General features: G+C 44.1%; 5 protein-coding genes across 6 annotated transcripts; 1 reads left to right on the top strand and 4 right to left on the bottom strand.

Annotated features, from left to right (window-relative positions):
• The first annotated feature begins 5,708 nt into the window (after nt 1-5,708).
• Nucleotides 5,709-7,438, top strand: Prim2 (DNA primase subunit 2). Its single transcript, XM_017242634.3, has one exon. The coding sequence runs from the start codon at nt 5,796-5,798 to the stop codon at nt 7,392-7,394; it is 1,599 nt and encodes a 532-aa protein (XP_017098123.2). The 5' UTR covers nt 5,709-5,795; the 3' UTR covers nt 7,395-7,438.
• Nucleotides 7,439-7,464: 26 nt separating this feature from the next.
• Nucleotides 7,465-8,878, bottom strand: LOC108126168 (phospholipase A1 1). Its single transcript, XM_070279942.1, has 4 exons — nt 8,627-8,878; nt 8,312-8,571; nt 8,124-8,259; nt 7,465-8,076 (listed from the first exon to the last, which is right to left on the bottom strand). Exons 1-4 carry the CDS (start codon nt 8,826-8,828, stop codon nt 7,535-7,537), a joined length of 1,140 nt encoding a protein of 379 aa, XP_070136043.1. The 5' UTR covers nt 8,829-8,878; the 3' UTR covers nt 7,465-7,534.
• Nucleotides 8,879-9,131: 253 nt separating this feature from the next.
• kin17 (kin17 DNA and RNA binding protein) lies at nt 9,132-10,520 on the bottom strand. The gene is made up of 2 exons (XM_017242621.3): nt 9,421-10,520; nt 9,132-9,362 (listed from the first exon to the last, which is right to left on the bottom strand). Exons 1-2 carry the CDS (start codon nt 10,414-10,416, stop codon nt 9,168-9,170), a joined length of 1,191 nt encoding a protein of 396 aa, XP_017098110.2. The 5' UTR covers nt 10,417-10,520; the 3' UTR covers nt 9,132-9,167.
• Nucleotides 10,521-10,699: 179 nt separating this feature from the next.
• LOC108126386 (cysteine sulfinic acid decarboxylase) lies at nt 10,700-13,070 on the bottom strand. Its single transcript, XM_017242959.3, has 4 exons — nt 12,654-13,070; nt 12,174-12,361; nt 10,989-11,964; nt 10,700-10,932 (listed from the first exon to the last, which is right to left on the bottom strand). Exons 1-4 carry the CDS (start codon nt 12,831-12,833, stop codon nt 10,744-10,746), a joined length of 1,533 nt encoding a protein of 510 aa, XP_017098448.2. The 5' UTR covers nt 12,834-13,070; the 3' UTR covers nt 10,700-10,743.
• Nucleotides 13,071-13,674: 604 nt separating this feature from the next.
• On the bottom strand, nt 13,675-18,196 carry eRF1 (eukaryotic release factor 1). 2 transcript variants are annotated; one of them, XM_017242960.3, is made up of 8 exons: nt 18,124-18,196; nt 17,154-17,487; nt 16,202-16,377; nt 15,671-16,140; nt 15,459-15,614; nt 15,205-15,402; nt 14,996-15,143; nt 13,675-14,020 (listed from the first exon to the last, which is right to left on the bottom strand). In XM_017242960.3, the coding sequence occupies exons 2-8, from the start codon at nt 17,237-17,239 to the stop codon at nt 13,938-13,940; spliced, it is 1,317 nt and encodes a 438-aa protein (XP_017098449.1). In that variant the 5' UTR covers nt 17,240-17,487; nt 18,124-18,196; the 3' UTR covers nt 13,675-13,937. The 2 variants fall into 2 exon arrangements, with proteins under 2 accessions (XP_017098449.1, XP_017098450.1); XM_017242961.3 differs by lacking the exon at nt 13,675-14,020 and adding an exon at nt 14,545-14,865.
• Nucleotides 18,197-18,343: the final 147 nt, after the last annotated feature.

Here is an 18,343-nt window from a genome sequence, read left to right as displayed (position 1 = left end):
AAGGTACTCCGCTCAAGAATCGGATGATAATTGCCAAAGTTATGGCCAACGCTGTGGGCCATATAGTGGCCCCATGCACTTTTGTGGATTTTTGAAGGGGACCCTCCACAAAATTTGACAAAAAATCTAAAAAATATGACGTCCCTAGATTTTGATGCAGTTTTATGGAGAATCGATCCACGAATCTTTTAGGATACTCCGCTCAAGAATCGGATGATAATTGCCAAAGTTATAGCCAACGCTCTGGGCCATATAGTGGCCCCATGCACTTTTGTGGATTTTTGAAGGGGACCCTCCACAAAATTTGAAAAAAAATCTAAAAAATATGATGTCTCTAGATTTTGATGCAGTTTTATGGAGAATCGATCCACGAATCTTTTAAGATACTCCGCTCAAGAATCGGATGATAATTGCCAAAGTTATAGCCAACGATCTGGGCCATATAGTGGCCCCATGCACTTTTGTGGATCTTTGAAGGGGACCCTCCAGAAAATTTGACAAAAAATCTAAAAAATATGATGTCCCTAGATTTTGATGCAGTTTTGTGGGGAATCGATCCACGAATCTTTTAAGATACTCCGCTCAAGAATCGGATGATAATTGCCAAAGTTATGGCCAACGCTCTGGGCCATATAGTGGCCCCATGCACTTTTGTGGATTTTTGAAGGGGACCCTCCACAAAATTTGACAAAAAATCTAAAAAATATGATGTCCCTAGATTTTGATGCAGTTTTATGGAGAATCGATCCACGAATCTTTTAAGGTACTCCGCTCAAGAATCGGATGATAATTGCCAAAGTTATAGCCAACGATCTGGGCCATATAGTGGCCCCATGCACTTTTGTGGATTTTTGAAGGGGACCCTCCACAAAATTTGAAAAAAAATCTAAAAAATATGATGTCTCTAGATTTTGATGCAGTTTTATGGAGAATCGATCCCCGAATCTTTTAAGGTACTCCGCTCAAGAATCGGATGATAATTGCCAAAGTTATGGCCAACGCTGTGGGCCATATAGTGGCCCCATGCACTTTTGTGGATTTTTGAAGGGGACCCTCCACAAAATTTGACAAAAAATCTAAAAAATATGATGTCCCTAGATTTTGATGCAGTTTTATGGAGAATCGATCCACGAATCTTTTAAGGTACTCCGCTCAAGAATCGGATGATAATTGCCAAAGTTATAGCCAACGATCTGGGCCATATAGTGGCCCCATGCACTTTTGTGGATTTTTGAAGGGGACCCTCCACAAAATTTGAAAAAAATCTAAAAAATATGATGTCCCTAGATTTTGATGCAGTTTTATGGAGAATCGATCCACGAATCTTTTAAGATACTCCGCTCAAGAATCGGATGATAATTGCCAAAGTTATGGCCAACGATCTGGGCCATATAGTGGCCCCATGCACTTCTGTGGATCTTTGAAGGGGACCCTCCAGAAAATTTGACAAAAAATCTAAAAAATATGATGTCCCTAGATTTTGATGCAGTTTTGTGGGGAATCGATCCACGAATCTTTTAAGATACTCCGCTCAAGAATCGGATGATAATTGCCAAAGTTATGGCCAACGCTCTGGGCCATATAGTGGCCCCATGCACTTTTGTGGATTTTTGAAGGGGACCCTCCACAAAATTTGACAAAAAATCTAAAAAATATGATGTCCCTAGATTTTGATGCAGTTTTATGGAGAATCGATCCACGAATCTTTTAAGGTACTCCGCTCAAGAATCGGATGATAATTGCCAAAGTTATAGCCAACGATCTGGGCCATATAGTGGCCCCATGCACTTTTGTGGATTTTTGAAGGGGACCCTCCACAAAATTTGACAAAAAATCTAAAAAATATGACGTCCCTAGATTTTGATGCAGTTTTATGGAGAATCGATCCCCGAATCTTTTAAGGTACTCCGCTCAAGAATCGGATGATAATTGCCAAAGTTATGGCCAACGCTGTGGGCCATATAGTGGCCCCATGCACTTTTGTGGATTTTTGAAGGGGACCCTCCACAAAATTTGACAAAAAATCTAAAAAATATGATGTCCCTAGATTTTGATGCAGTTTTATGGAGAATCGATCCACGAATCTTTTAAGGTACTCCGCTCAAGAATCGGATGATAATTGCCAAAGTTATAGCCAACGATCTGGGCCATATAGTGGCCCCATGCACTTTTGTGGATTTTTGAAGGGGACCCTCCACAAAATTTGAAAAAAATCTAAAAAATATGATGTCCCTAGATTTTGATGCAGTTTTATGGAGAATCGATCCACGAATCTTTTAAGATACTCCGCTCAAGAATCGGATGATAATTGCCAAAATTATAGCCAACGCTGTGGGCCATATAGTGGCCCCATGCACTTTTGTGGATTTTTGAAGGGGACCCTCCAGAAAATTTGACAAAAAATCTAAAAAATATGATGTCCCTAGATTTTGATGCAGTTTTATGGAGAATCGATCCACGAATCTTTTAAGATACTCCGCTCAAGAATCGGATGATAATTGCCAAAGTTATAGCCAACGATCTGGGCCATATAGTGGCCCCATGCACTTTTGTGGATCTTTGAAGGGGACCCTCCAGAAAATTTGACAAAAAATCTAAAAAATATGATGTCCCTAGATTTTGATGCAGTTTTGTGGGGAATCGATCCACGAATCTTTTAAGATACTCCGCTCAAGAATCGGATGATAATTGCCAAAGTTATGGCCAACGCTCTGGGCCATATAGTGGCCCCATGCACTTTTGTGGATTTTTGAAGGGGACCCTCCACAAAATTTGACAAAAAATCTAAAAAATATGATGTCCCTAGATTTTGATGCAGTTTTATGGAGAATCGATCCACGAATCTTTTAAGGTACTCCGCTCAAGAATCGGATGATAATTGCCAAAGTTATAGCCAACGATCTGGGCCATATAGTGGCCCCATGCACTTTTGTGGATTTTTGAAGGGGACCCTCCACAAAATTTGACAAAAAATCTAAAAAATATGACGTCCCTAGATTTTGATGCAGTTTTATGGAGAATCGATCCCCGAATCTTTTAAGGTACTCCGCTCAAGAATCGGATGATAATTGCCAAAGTTATGGCCAACGCTGTGGGCCATATAGTGGCCCCATGCACTTTTGTGGATTTTTGAAGGGGACCCTCCACAAAATTTGACAAAAAATCTAAAAAATATGATGTCCCTAGATTTTGATGCAGTTTTATGGAGAATCGATCCACGAATCTTTTAAGGTACTCCGCTCAAGAATCGGATGATAATTGCCAAAGTTATAGCCAACGATCTGGGCCATATAGTGGCCCCATGCACTTTTGTGGATTTTTGAAGGGGACCCTCCACAAAATTTGAAAAAAATCTAAAAAATATGATGTCCCTAGATTTTGATGCAGTTTTATGGAGAATCGATCCACGAATCTTTTAAGATACTCCGCTCAAGAATCGGATGATAATTGCCAAAGTTATAGCCAACGATCTGGGCCATATAGTGGCCCCATGCACTTTTGTGGATCTTTGAAGGGGACCCTCCAGAAAATTTGACAAAAAATCTAAAAAATATGATGTCCCTAGATTTTGATGCAGTTTTGTGGGGAATCGATCCACGAATCTTTTAAGATACTCCGCTCAAGAATCGGATGATAATTGCCAAAGTTATGGCCAACGCTCTGGGCCATATAGTGGCCCCATGCACTTTTGTGGATTTTTGAAGGGGACCCTCCACAAAATTTGACAAAAAATCTAAAAAATATGATGTCCCTAGATTTTGATGCAGTTTTATGGAGAATCGATCCACGAATCTTTTAAGGTACTCCGCTCAAGAATCGGATGATAATTGCCAAAGTTATAGCCAACGATCTGGGCCATATAGTGGCCCCATGCACTTTTGTGGATTTTTGAAGGGGACCCTCCACAAAATTTGACAAAAAATCTAAAAAATATGACGTCCCTAGATTTTGATGCAGTTTTATGGAGAATCGATCCCCGAATCTTTTAAGGTACTCCGCTCAAGAATCGGATGATAATTGCCAAAGTTATGGCCAACGCTGTGGGCCATATAGTGGCCCCATGCACTTTTGTGGATTTTTGAAGGGGACCCTCCACAAAATTTGACAAAAAATCTAAAAAATATGATGTCCCTAGATTTTGATGCAGTTTTATGGAGAATCGATCCACGAATCTTTTAAGGTACTCCGCTCAAGAATCGGATGATAATTGCCAAAGTTATAGCCAACGATCTGGGCCATATAGTGGCCCCATGCACTTTTGTGGATTTTTGAAGGGGACCCTCCACAAAATTTGAAAAAAATCTAAAAAATATGATGTCCCTAGATTTTGATGCAGTTTTATGGAGAATCGATCCACGAATCTTTTAAGATACTCCGCTCAAGAATCGGATGATAATTGCCAAAGTTATGGCCAACGCTCTGGGCCATATAGTGGCCCCATGCACTTTTGTGGATTTTTGAAGGGGACCCTCCACAACATTTGACAAAAAATCTAAAAAATATGATGTCCTTAGATTTTGATGCAGTTTTATGGAGAATCGATCCACGAATCTTTTAAGATACTCCGCTCAAGAATCGGATGAGAATTGCCAAAATTATAGCCAACGCTGTGGGCCATATAGTGGCCCCATGCACTTTTGTGGATTTTTGAAGGGGACCCTCCAGAAAATTTGACAAAAAATCTAAAAAATATGATGTCCCTAGATTTTGATGCAGTTTTATGGAGAATCGATCCACGAATCTTTTAAGGTACTCCGCTCAAGAATCGGATGATAATTGCCAAAGTTATAGCCAACGATCTGGGCCATATAGTGGCCCCATGCACTTTTGTGGATTTTTGAAGGGGACCCTCCACAAAATTTGACAAAAAATCTAAAAAATATGATGTCCTTAGATTTTGATGCAGTTTTATGGAGAATCGATCCACGAATCTTTTAAGATACTCCGCTCAAGAATCGGATGAGAATTGCCAAAGTTTTGGCCAACGCTCTGGGCCATATAGTGGCCCCATGCACTTTTGTGGATTTTTGAAGGGGACCCTCCACAAAATTTGACAAAAAATCTAAAAAATATGACGTCCCTAGATTTTGATGCAGTTTTATGGAGAATCGATCCACGAATCTTTTAAGATACTCCGCTCAAGAATCGGATGATAATTGCCAAAGTTATGGCCAACGCTGTGGGCCATATAGTGGCCCCATGCACTTTTGTGGATTTTTGAGGGGGACCCTCCACAAAATTTGACAAAAAATCTAAAAAATATGACGTCCCTAGATTTTGATGCAGTTTTATGGAGAATCGATCCCCGAATCTTTTAAGGTACTCCGCTCAAGAATCGGATGATAATTGCCAAAGTTATGGCCAACGCTGTGGGCCATATAGTGGCCCCATGCACTTTTGTGGATTTTTGAAGGGGACCCTCCACAAAATTTGACAAAAAATCTAAAAAATATGATGTGCCTAGATTTTGATGCAGTTTTATGGAGAATCGATCCACGAATCTTTTAAGGTACTCCGCTCAAGAATCGGATGATAATTGCCAAAGTTATAGCCAACGCTCTGGCCCATATAGTGGCCCCATGCACTTTTGTGGATTTTTGAAGGGGGGTATTTCCCCATAAAGTTGAAAAAGATATTCTACATATTTAGAGATATTCTTCAGGAACCAGTTCCGGTTCCGATCAGCAAAGCAGGCTACTGCATATGGCTGGTCACACTATCAACAGCTGTTTAAGAAATTATTATTTGCGCGCCAAAACAACAGAAATAAACGAATTATATTTTAAGTTAAGAACATGGAATTCCACCTAAAGAAACGTCCGCGACATGAGGTAAAAGTGGAGGTGGTCAGCTTGGAGACCAAGTACCCAAGCAATGTAATGATGTACCACTATCCGCCCACGGACGACATCCACATTGAGGAGTTTGAGGAGCTGGCTTTGGAACGCCTGCGCCTTTTGCGAATCTTGGAGCGGGCCGGCACCAAGAACTTGCGCCTGCTCTCCGACGAGTGGAAAGAATACGTTGGAGCTGAGCTGACCCGCGAAGGATTGCGCAGCTATTTACGGCTCTGCTCACCCGCTGGCGGGAAGCACGAGTCCGATATACAGACCAGGCGACGGGACTACATTTCACATTTTATCCTGCGCCTGGCCTACTGCCGCTCCGAAGAGCTCACCCGCTGGTTTGTGGCGCGCGAAATGGAGCTGTTTCGGTACAAGTTTGCTGCGCTGAGCAGCTCAGAGGTGAAGCAGTTCCTGGACGACAACAACTTCGATATCCATCCCTTAACCGAGGCTCAAAAGGACGAGGTCAAGGATGGGCTGTATGAGAGTACAGCGGGCCAGAGTGTGGCCAAGATCGAGCTTCTGGACTTCTACAAGGTTCCCTTCACCCAGGTGTTGGATCTAGTACGGGGTCGGCGATGTTACCTGAAGGCAGGATTTGCTTATGTCAACACCCACGATCTGGTTTCGATTGTGGGCACGCGCCAGCAGGAGGAGATCGAGCAAGGCCTTGTGGCTGCCAATGGGCTGGTTGAAGAAGTGGAGGGTGATGAGCGCATCTCCCGCATGCTGAAGGCCTTGCACAATTCCTACACCGGCAAGGATTACACCGTGTGCCGGGATGCTGCTGTGCCCATAGAGTCTCTCGACCAACTCTCCAAGACCTCCATGCCGCTATGTATGCGCATGTGCCATGAGCACATCCGGGCCCAGCATCATGTCAAGCATGGCGGCCGCATGCAATACGGCTTATTCCTCAAGGGCATCGGCGTAACGCTGGAGGACTCTCTGCGCTTCTGGCGAAAAGAGTTCACCAAAAAGATGGATGCGGATAAGTTCGCACGCAGCTACGAGTATAACATTTACCACAACTACGGCAAAAAAGGCTCCATGGTAAACTACACGCCCTACTCCTGCGCCAAGATCATCAAGGATATGGCTGCTCCAGGGGATTGCCATGGTTGCCCCTACAAATCGATGGATCCGAGCTCTTTGAAGAGCAAGCTAACCTCCTACGGATTATCCCCCAGCGCCATCGACGAGGTGATGTACTTTGTATCGCGGGGCCACTACCAGATCGGCTGTGGCAAGTACTTCCAGTTAACGCACAATTCTACCGTGGAACCGACCATCAACCACCCTAACAACTACTTCGAAGAGAGCCAGATCTTGATGGGAAACCGCCAGAAACGCACAAATGGCCCGGCTGCGCCAAAAGCCCGCGCCCGGCCAGACATCAAGGGCCATGGGGATCGCTCCATGCTGATGGGTCAAGACGACGACGAGCTTTGGCGCATCGCCGAGACGCAGGAGCGAATTCTTCAGAGCCAGAAGGACATATCAGAGGCATTTAACGATGATCTAGATCTTACGGAAATTGAATACTGATGGGTGTACAAATAAAATAGTTTAAGGATGTGTTTATAAAAAAAGAGTTACCTTTTTCTTTGTGGGTTTTTATTTTAAGGTCCCAAATGGACATAAGAATACATATTTTAAATTAAGATTATGCTCTAGTTACATGACCCTTAAGTTTGCCGACACAGATAGCAGGTCCTCGATCTGGGATCAATGTTTCGGGCAGCATTTCGTCCATAAGGAGGCCAGCCATTGACATCAACATAGTAGATGCCTCGGGCCTGGCGATTTATTTCGTAGCCCATTGGGGAAATGGTTCCTGCAAGGCATTCTCTCCTCCGAAGCTTCTCCCAGGACTCGCATTTGTGGCCCAGAAAGTTTTTCTCCTGACCAGGATAGGCGCTCTCCGCAAAGTACTCCACCGCTCGTGTGTGCGAACAGCCAATGGTCAAGCAACCCGGTTGAATAGGATGAGCTCCACCGGGATAGAAGTCCACATCGCCCAGGGGACCACGCTTTGCCAGAATGCCCATGTTGGTGTGGATAACGTCAACAAGCTTGGCATCACCCTTCGAAAGCCCCGGCAAGATGTTCTCCCTTCTAAAGCAAGGTTTGGCGGGATCCAAGCCGGTAATCCTAGGAATCAGCTTTCCAGTAAGCCTTTTGAAGGTCCTCCCAGCAGTGCCCATGATGTGAGCTCCCAAGGAATGGCCTAGGAAAAGTTCATGAATGGATTCACCGACGAGGTATCCTACTCACCAATTAGGTGGATATTTCGCAGGGGAGTGAGCTCTATCAGATGGGTTAGACCCACGCCGATATGCTCACCAATTAAATCCGTGTTGAGAGCAGACCAAGAGTAGAGGGTATCCACGTAGTCGGCCGCATCCACAATCTGTAAGGTATTTATTAAAAAATCTAAAGTTATAAAATAATAAACTAGTTACCACAAAATTAACATCCTGTCGACACATAAAGGCCTTGGACATCATCGAAATGGCGGAGGATTCGTTGACGGTGTTGGTCCAACCGGTTGCCAGGATCACAACCTTGCGTCCCTTGGAAAACCTCGTATGCCTCCACAGCTTCGAGGCCTCCAGCAGCGGGACACTGTAGTTCTGACACGGAGTCATGTACTGGAAGTGCATTTTCCTTATATCCGGAGATATCTGAGGGGGAACTCTGCCTATAACAAGGGTAGATGAACCTGCAGGACAGTAAAGATAACTAAAAGTTGCATGTAAAAGGTCTTAGATTCTTACATATGGCATCAATTGTATTGGAGGCCCACTCGAGTGGAGCAGCTGTGAGGGCATTCGCCTTCATGGTGAAGATGTCAGTGAAAATCCGAGGAACTGCATCCCACCAGCTTCTGGCTGCTCGGCTCTCTGCATTCTCAGTTGTGTTTTCAGGGAGGGCCACATGTAGATGGAAAAGGATAATCACCGCACAAAGAATCCGCATAATGCGAATGGGAACCTAACTAAGCCGACTCCGGAGCTGCTTTAACATAAGGTGTGCGAATTTTGAATAGCGGTCTCGTTGTTTACAAACTGAATCCAAAAAAATGTGTTTACATAGCTACTTTAGCTCTCTGAAAAAACGGCTTTGTTTTGTCTGTTCATCGAAATACTATATTTAATTAACCTAAATGCTGGTGGGTCAAGTTTAGCTACCGAATGGGAAAATTTAAATTTCATTCTGCTTTCAATAGTTTTTTATAAAAGTTTAATTGATAAAGAGTTCATTTTAAAACCTAAAAAGTCTTATATAAAACTTAAACCTAAATGTATAAGCATCGTTTCAGTACAACTTAGATATATCCTCATATTGTACATTATCCACAATTCGTCCTTTCAGAGGACCATGTAGGATCTCCACGCTAACTGAAAATTTACGTTCGTCTAGTTTCCTTAGTATCGCCTCGGAGCCCCGATAGGCTCCGTTAACGACCATAACAGGCTTGTCCAATGCTGGTATCACAGTTTCCAAATGTGCCTAGAAAGGGGAACATATATTTTATAAAGAAACCAATTTAATTTTGTACTTTTCATACCTGATCTACTTTCAACTTCTCTCCCGTATCCAAGAACTTTATTTTGGCCTGATACTTTTCTATCACCTCCTGGACTACCGCCTTCTGTTTGAAGAACTTGTCGCCCATCGACTTGGAAATGAACTTAACGACAATGTCCTTGTGCAGCCAGTAGTCCTTGCGATTGGCCCGCTCCTTCTTTGCCTCCTCCTGCTTGATTATTTCGTCCAACGCTGACCGGGATTGGCTGCCTTCCCTGTCCCGGTCCCTATCTCCCGAGATAGATTTGGGTTTTTTGAAGACTTTTTCATCTACTTCGGAGGCAGATCTCTTGGACGTCAGGGCGGATTTGCCAAGGACTGATTCGGGTTGGAACTTCTTTTCCAGGCGGATGTCCAGCTTCAGAGGTTCGTTCTCTTCTCGTTTCAGTTCCGTGAACTTTTCCTGCCCAGACTCATCTTCGCCCTCTTTGGCCTTGGCCTTCTTGATCTGTTTTTCGATAAAGTCGGTCATTCGCTCCTCGTCGTCCTTCTCCATTTTCTCCTTTCGATCGGCCTTCGCCTGGCGCTCCATCGCCTCCGGGCTGCGGTCGATGTAGGTCACAAACCAGCCCTTCTCCGTTTCATCGGCTATCACCTGACCCGTCCGCCCGAGCCACTTAACGTAGTCGGATAAAGTTAGCCAGCGGGTGGCGTTCATATGGATGTGTTCCTTGTGGGCAATGTACTCCTGGTAGATCTTGTTAGCGTTCGTACGCTTTGTGCCGAATCTCCGACGCAGTAGCTCCATGTAGCCGTCAGAGAACTCCTTGCTGAAGCTGTGCAGGAATTTTCCAGGATTATCCGCAAAGAGGAGCAGTTGCCGCTGGTGGGATTCGCTCATCGTGTGGCACTTGAAGCCGTTCTCATCCCTGCACTGTTTCTCACACATCTGGCAGTACCAGCGCAGCTTCTGCAAGCCCTTGGCCTTCATCTTGTTGGCCAGGTACTTTGGCGTACCCACCTCAGCTTTGCCCATGGTTTAGCTGTTTGATTATTCTGATATTTTAAATAATTTCGCAATGGATTTTGTGTTGTTTTGATCGCAGCTGATGCACTAATTCCGATTAGTGTGGCTGCCAGTTTTTATTGAACGATACCAACAAATGTGTCTATCGATAGGTCGATAAATTTTATGGGCATTACTCATCTAACTACTTGAAATTCAAATCAAGAAATTGGCGCATTTTGTTTATTAGCTTTTTTATATTTGTTTTCTTTTTAGCACATTTAAACCATAATCAATTATATTTTTCGGTACAAATCCATTAAAAAAAACTTTTATTCTTATTATTAAATCAATTAATTATACAACAATTTTCTCTCCTAATCTCTCAATCTCGTCCAAGATGAAGTCCAACTCTTCACTTTTTAGGACGGGGAAACAAGTCAAGACCATGCGGAAAAAGTTGCCCAAATTTTGGGACTTTAGAGGCGAATAACCAACCATCAGAGATCCACTATAAATCATCTGCTCTTTAATCTTCGGAGCCACCTAAAGGAACAAATTGTGATTAAGATCCATCAAAAATATTTATATTTCAAACATACCGTGGAAAGGCGCTCCCACCACTCAGGTGTCTCCTCCTTTTGAGTCACCCGCATCGCCTTCGGGATGTACCAGAAGCTGACGTTGGAGTATTCATGCCGCTGGAGCACCAACCGGAAGCGGTCGCTGCGCTGGCGCACTTTATCCTCCAGCAACCTGGACATGTCAATGGCATGGTCTATCAGGTGACCGTACTTTCCGTATCCACGGGCCTTCAGCATCAGCCAGAACTTAAAGGCGTCTATTTTGCGACCGCACTGGACGCTCTTGTTGCCGGTGTCGTAGGAAACGTCGTAGAACTTGTCCTGCTGGAACAGATAATGCGCCTCCGTGCTGTTGCATCTCTCTAGAAGGCGATCCTGCTCCCGGGTGAGAAAGAGCGAGCACTGCATCGGTACTCCCAGCGACTTGTGGGGATTCCAGGCAAAGGAGTTGGCCCTTTCGAGGCCAGCCAACAGAGATCTATTCTTATGGGAGAGAAGGATGGCTCCTCCGAGACAAGCGTCCACATGGAGCCACAGACCATGACGTTCCGCCACATCAGCTGCCCCGTTGATGTCATCGAAGGCCCCCAGTACAGTGGTACCCGCAGTACAATTGACGAAGAACGGCTGTCCGCCGCGAGCTTTCGCCTCCACAATCTTGGCCTCCAGGTCATCCAACCGCATTTGACCCCGTTCATTGGTCTTGACTGACACGCAATTGTCGCTGCCCAATCCCAGCCAGTTGGCCGCCTTGACGAAGCTGTAGTGCGACTGATCGGATGTGAAGAGCACCAGCGGCTTCATTCCGAACATTCCGGCTGTTTTCACGGAGGGAGCAAACTTGTAGCGGGCCAGAACCAGGCCGTACATGTTGGAAGTGGAGCCACCGGGACTAAAGATTCCATCACCGTTCTTGTAACCTGCCAACCGGCACATCGTCGAGATCAGTTCCGTTTCAATCAGGCTGAAAACGGGTGCGATTTCGTAGGTATACCTAAGGATATAGAATATCGGATCAGGAAAAAGTACTGTACTGTATAGCAATATAATATTTATAGTATCGGAGAGGATTAACACTTGGAATTTACACCGAAGTAACACCATTATCTGTTCTATAAACCCATAATTGCAATATATTGCAAAAAAGATGCAATAATCAGCTGCCCTGATAGGAGACATATGTAAATGCTGGGGGAGACTTACGAGCTTCCGTTCATGGCCTCGGTGATCAATGATCCCGCCAATCCGAAGGGATCGAGCTGTCCAAAGAGCTGATTATGGAAGCGCCCGTGCGAGGTTTTCACAGAATAATGGATGACCTCCTGACACAGCTTTTCGATTTCGGCTAGACTAGGATTTTCCGTCTCCCGGACTTTAAGATTAATCCGTTCCTGGAACATATATACCAATGTTTTGATTTATTTCTAAAGGTGTATTCTTAAAGGTACTCATAGATAAGAAACTTTCCAAACAACCCTTGAGATTGTAGTTTCTTAGAAACTAGATTGCTCTTCAATCAAATTTTATGATCAATTACCAATTAGTATTTGTACTTGGAAATTAAATTAAAGCACTATTTGAACGGCTGGCTGGCGCGACCCCAAGTATGAACTCTTTACCATTAATCAGCTCAACCCATTATCTTGGGACTGGCAGACGCTACCGGGTCAGTCGTCCACTCACCTTCAGCTGGTCCGGCTGTAGGAAAGGCACTATTGTGTGCTGGCCCCACTTCTCGGGATCCACGCAAAAGGTGTCCTCCCGTTGGAGCAGCCGGAAGACGTTCTCCAGGACATTCCAATCGTCCATGAGACCATCGCGGATTTGGTTAATCGTTGTGGAGTGATCCTGGGAGGCAGACATGGCTACACTATGGATGTATACACTATGGAGCAGCGAGAATCCAACGAACGAACCTCCGACTTCGACGACGATTCAGTGGGAAGTGATCGGGCCCGGCTGCAGCTGATTGTGTTTTAACGTTCTCCAGACGAAATTCCCCACTATCTTGATCAAGTTGTAAACCATCGTCTGGGCAGGCATACACTCGAAAATAAATTAAATACAATTGTGTTTATTAAGGTGAACCTTATAATAGTAATAGTATAATCAAAAGAATATTCCATAATAATTTCACAATTTATAATCTCTTTTTTTTATCAATTTATTATTAAAAACAAAAGATATGTGTTAATTAGATTAGATTAATCAACTATTTTTGGAGAATCATCCAAAATTATTATGAAACTGGCTTGGTATACCCCACAACCAATAAAGACCTTACAGTAGAACATCGTTATAATGAACAATGCTATTTATTTCTTTCAGTTTAGAGTACTTTACGCAACTGCAAATGTACTTAGTTTTGCATACTAATAGTATGTATACGCTGCAGTAGTATAAGTAGCTTGAAAACAAGTTTAGGCTTTCGTCACTGTTCATACTGAATTCTTTTTAGGAAAAACCCAGATCGGCTGGAGATCTAAGTAAGAAACCGATTTCGAGTGTCTCTACAAATAGAAAGTACTCACTCGTGCCCAATCGTACTCACTTTCCATCATGCTGGTCATGCTGGTGGTGGCTACAATAGTATTTCATAGATACATTCCAGACACCAGATTAGATTCAAGAACATGTAAGGCTGCTGGTCACGTCTTCTCTCTAAATCTGGACCTCTTTATGAAATAAAATTAAGACATGTATGTTTCTTATGGTTTTGTTCACGTAAAACGGTATCATTTTAATATGCTTTCCTCGATTTAACAGTATATCAGTTGTATTTATATGCATTAATTTAAATTTTACTTTTCTCGCCAACAACGTTAAAATGGAAGAAGGTTTGTGTGTTTCGCTCGTATTATTAAAATATTCTATTTGATTTTCCTGGTTTTATGTAGTTTCAGTTTTGCAGTTTTCAGTTTTGCGGTCGACGGTAGTTGCAAACGAATTCCAACAGAACAACATTATCTAGTAATCATCTAGGTCGAAGCAATCATTGTCCAGTTCGTCGAGCTGCATACTCTGGAAGTCAACCTTGTAGCGTAAGATACCTGTTAAGGGGGTGTAAGATATATGTTTTTGATTAAAAAATAATAAAACTAAAAGAGTAAAACATAAGCAAAAGAAACTAAAATAGATAATCCAACTAATACAGAAAACTAAACATCAAAAGCTCACCTTTTATTCACCTTAATCTTTACTTAAATATTAAATAATTTCCAAAATGCATACCCGTGCTGGTACCACGGCTTACGAATCTCATTATGCGTGTGGTTTTATTTCTGGTTTAATTTTATTACAATTTTTATGGATTAGATTTGTATACTTTTCTTATAACACTCTGATGTAATTTGAATAGGGGAAATGCAGATACGTTCGAAACTCTTCCAGCTAATAGTGGTACGTTACCCGTTCCATAAACAAAGAGCCAATCCTCTCAAGAATTCAAACCCAGCTTACCTCCTCACTAGTCGCGAATTAAGAATTTAGTTTTTTTTGCTTAAATAAGTAAGGACTTGGTAATGAAAAAATTTGATAAATCGCATAGGTACACATATCTAGAGACCGCTGATCTGATTGACGAAGGAAATGCACCGCCTGACTGACACTGACAATGATGAGGGGGGGACCCTATTGGTGATAAATATTTGGTATTGAACGGCTACGCTGAACATAGACAAAACTATGTGGCAAGTAAATTGGTTCCTAATCAATTTGAACGTTTCGCTTTACGAGGTTTCCCAAAGAGTACTGGTTTTAATTCTGCATATAACGCATTATCGAGACCCGTTTGCAGCCCCCGACTGGCGGGCGGCTTAGTAATCATCGAGATCGACGTCCTCCAGCGGCTCGTCGGCCTGTAGAGACTGGAAATCTACTTTATAGCGCAATATGCCTACATTATAGCGTTGTGACGATCGTACGGAAAGCAGCATTAGGGATAAAGGAGACAGAGATTTAGCCATCATAGTCGACTACAGCTACATCTACAGGTTAATCAAGTGGATGAAATCCACAGTACTTACCGCCGATTCCACCGAAACCTCGCACGAACTGGCTACCCTCCTGGGACTTGTCCGTGATAATCTCCAGTGTGGCGCCGAACATTTTGTAGTTGTTTGCCAGCCACTCGAGCAGCGGCTGAGACTCGATCAGTTCCATCTCCACCCCGCTCTACAAGACAATATTTTCCATTAAAATCGCTCCAGCAGAAGATGTAACTCATCCAACTTACCTCCTTGTCAGTGAAGTGCGACTTGTCCTTTTCCTGCTCCGGCGTCAAATGTAATACTGTCGTTGACGTCGAGTTGGCATGATTCTTGAGAACATATCGTTGAATGTCGAGGTTTTCCCAGCAAATCAGTGTCTCCACCGAGCCAAGTTCCAGTGCCCGCAAGGTATCCTCCACGCCGAAACAGTATTTGCCAGTGTCCTGAATGAATCCAATGGTTTATAAAGGGTATACAGTAGGATGGGATGTTGACTCACCTGAGAAATTTCATCAAAGTAACGACCAATGAGCTTCTTCTCCTGAATGAATTTGACATTTTGCAAGGACTCGGCTGCCAGTTCAATGGCTTGGTTAAATCCGTTCTCGCCACCATAAGACACATCCACAAGCTTGATTACTTTCGATTGCAATCGCTGAAAAGCAAACAGAGATTATAACTTGATTCAAAATAAGGTAAAGTACTCCTTACAGGATCAAACATATCAGACTGACTGAGCTCGGTCTTAAAGTCCGCACTACCAGCTAGGATGAGACCGGCAATGTTGGGCTTATCGTTTGTAATGAACAACTGGGTGGCCACCTCGGCGACCTTGCGCACATAGTTGTGACGCTTCTCCATACGCAGACGGGCGAAACGCAGGGCGGACTGACCACCGCGTCCGTGCTTCTTCGGCAGATCGACAGTGAACTTGTGGAGCACCTCGCGGGTGTTACCCTGGAGTGTACCGAAGAGAGCGCCGTTACCGTCCATCACGATGAAGCCGAATTTGTTGTCGTCGGCCAGCAGGGCAGTGAGGGCCTCCGTGTGGAACTTGTTGTCGCAGAGGTAGAGCGACGTGTTGATGGGCTTGAATGGCTCAAAGTCTATGTTCACCTTCTTTTCCTTGCCTTCCTCTGTGACAATGGTGCCGCAGTAGATGACCAAACCGTTAGGAGGCACTAAAAAATACCAAAAAAAAGTTATTAGAGAGATATATGTAGGCTTATAGGATTGACCCACCTTTGGTGTATAACTTGAGTCTGTGCTGGACCGACGTAATGGCACCGAGGACGGACAGACGGTTGACGCGCGACTTGATATTCGAGGCCGTTCCAAATTCATCGGCCAACATTTTGCTGACGCGCGAGATCTGATCTTTTGGCGGAATAATCAAAGAAATCATGCTGGTGCCGTTGCTGCAAATAGAAGGGAATCGGTTATAATGTGAGCCAATTTCTCCCATGGCAACAGTACTTGGCTAATCTCCTAAAGAAACTTCAATGAAATTATATTAATAGAATAACTGTACAAAGTAGTATTACTATTATATTACTTTGTTTTTGTTTTAGTTTGTAAGTCGAGGTTCTGCAGGGGTCACTCTGTACGCTGACCTTGTTACCGTAAGCGGAGCAGTAAGGACCAGGTCGACTCCGCGAGAGAGCGAGAGAGCAGCAGCACTGCCACAAAGCTTGGCCCATTTCGACACACACACACATAGGCACAGGTAGACGTGCGGTGGAGTGACAAACAAACGACAAGCAGACGGCCACGAGGCGCATTACTCACACCACAGCGCTGCTGCCCGCTCACTCACTCACTCGCTCTCTCTCACCCAGTCTAGTTATAACTGATAATAACCCGACGAAAACGTGTTGCTCATGGCCTGGCATGCAAATAACCGAGCAGAAGTGAGCGGGTTAGCACGTAGGGGGGGGGGGATCGCGGCTCGGCGGCTTTGGAGAAGATGGATGGAAACAATGCCATCGCAAGGGGGAGCACTTTTTTGGTCACAACAAGGAAAGGTGGTTGGACTCGGGCGCCCCCCCAGCAGCACACCCATACCCACACCCACACCCATTTCCACCCCCGTTGCCACCAACGAGTGTGAGAGTTGTGTATCCCCACAAACACTCACGCACTCGCACTAGAGTTGGGGATTGGGGGAAAAATATGGGAAACAATAGAAACTCACCCGCGCGCCATCTCCAGACTCTTGATCAGCTTCTTTATTTTCCAGATCTCGACATTGCGATCGGCAGACGTTTCCTCGCCAGACATCTTGCTCGGTGCTTGGTTTATTTACCCCGCCTGAGTGAACAGTGAGTGGGTGGTGGACGTGGTGGGGGGATGGAGGACTAATCCTGACTCCGACAGCAGCGGCGGCGACTTCTATGCAGGCCTTGGCTTCGGCTTGGGCTTGGACTGGTGTGGCTGCTATTCCGCGACACTTCTGTTATTTTGCTGCTTCTGTGCTTCTTGTATTCACATTCACGTTCTTCCTTTTAACGTGGCTGGCGATGAATACACTGCAACGATAATATGGGAAATAATACACATGTACACAAAGGCTCACACACACACAGCCAATTCAAATAATGGGAAAGAAAAGCTAAGGAGAGGAAAGCACACCAACGAGCGGGGCTATTGCGATTGCATACTACTTTTACTCTCTCTCTCTCGCTCTGAATCTTAATCTGACTTTTTGGGGCACCTGGTGGGTGGGGGGTAGGATTCCGATTCGGAATCGGAATCGACTAAAGCGGGAAAACTTCGAAACGGAAAACAAAACGGAGTTGGAAACTAATTTGGCATGAAAGGCCCGTACACACATTTTTGTGATGTGAACGAAAGTAGAAACTCAAAACTCGGTTATTTGATTATTTCACTCCACCATTAAGCTTTCAGCAGAGAGAGTGAGAGGGAGCGAGAGAGGGCATACGCAAAAAATTAGCCAGCATGAGAGCGCCAGCCAGAGCGAGAGCGTGCTCCAAAGGTGACGTTGACACAATCGCGTGCCACGGCCAAAATGTCCCCGATTCCGAATCGGGTCTATTTTCACTGTATTAACATGCCCAGATCATTGCTATCGCGGTTAGTGCCATTTTCACAATCCTGGCTTTCTCACAATTGGCAAATAAGTATGCATAAATTTTCCCACATACAAAACGTGCACAAAACCCACTCGGAACCACTCGGAACTGGATCGAGTCACAAAACTAGGGTTGCCAACGTTCGGCATCGATAGCAACATATCGATAACAAAAAGCGTTCAGTATTTTTTTCTATAAACTCAGTATAAAATTATACACGTTTTATTTTAAAAAAGAGTATTTTTAAATGAGGTAAAAATATATATTTTCCTGTCTATGGTAATAATTTGTA

This window comes from Drosophila bipectinata, chromosome 3L (assembly GCF_030179905.1).
Source record: "Drosophila bipectinata strain 14024-0381.07 chromosome 3L, DbipHiC1v2, whole genome shotgun sequence".
Taxonomy (NCBI): Eukaryota; Metazoa; Arthropoda; class Insecta; order Diptera; family Drosophilidae; genus Drosophila; species Drosophila bipectinata.
Note: the sequence above shows the minus strand (reverse complement) of the source record. Positions and strands in the feature narration are given on the sequence as shown.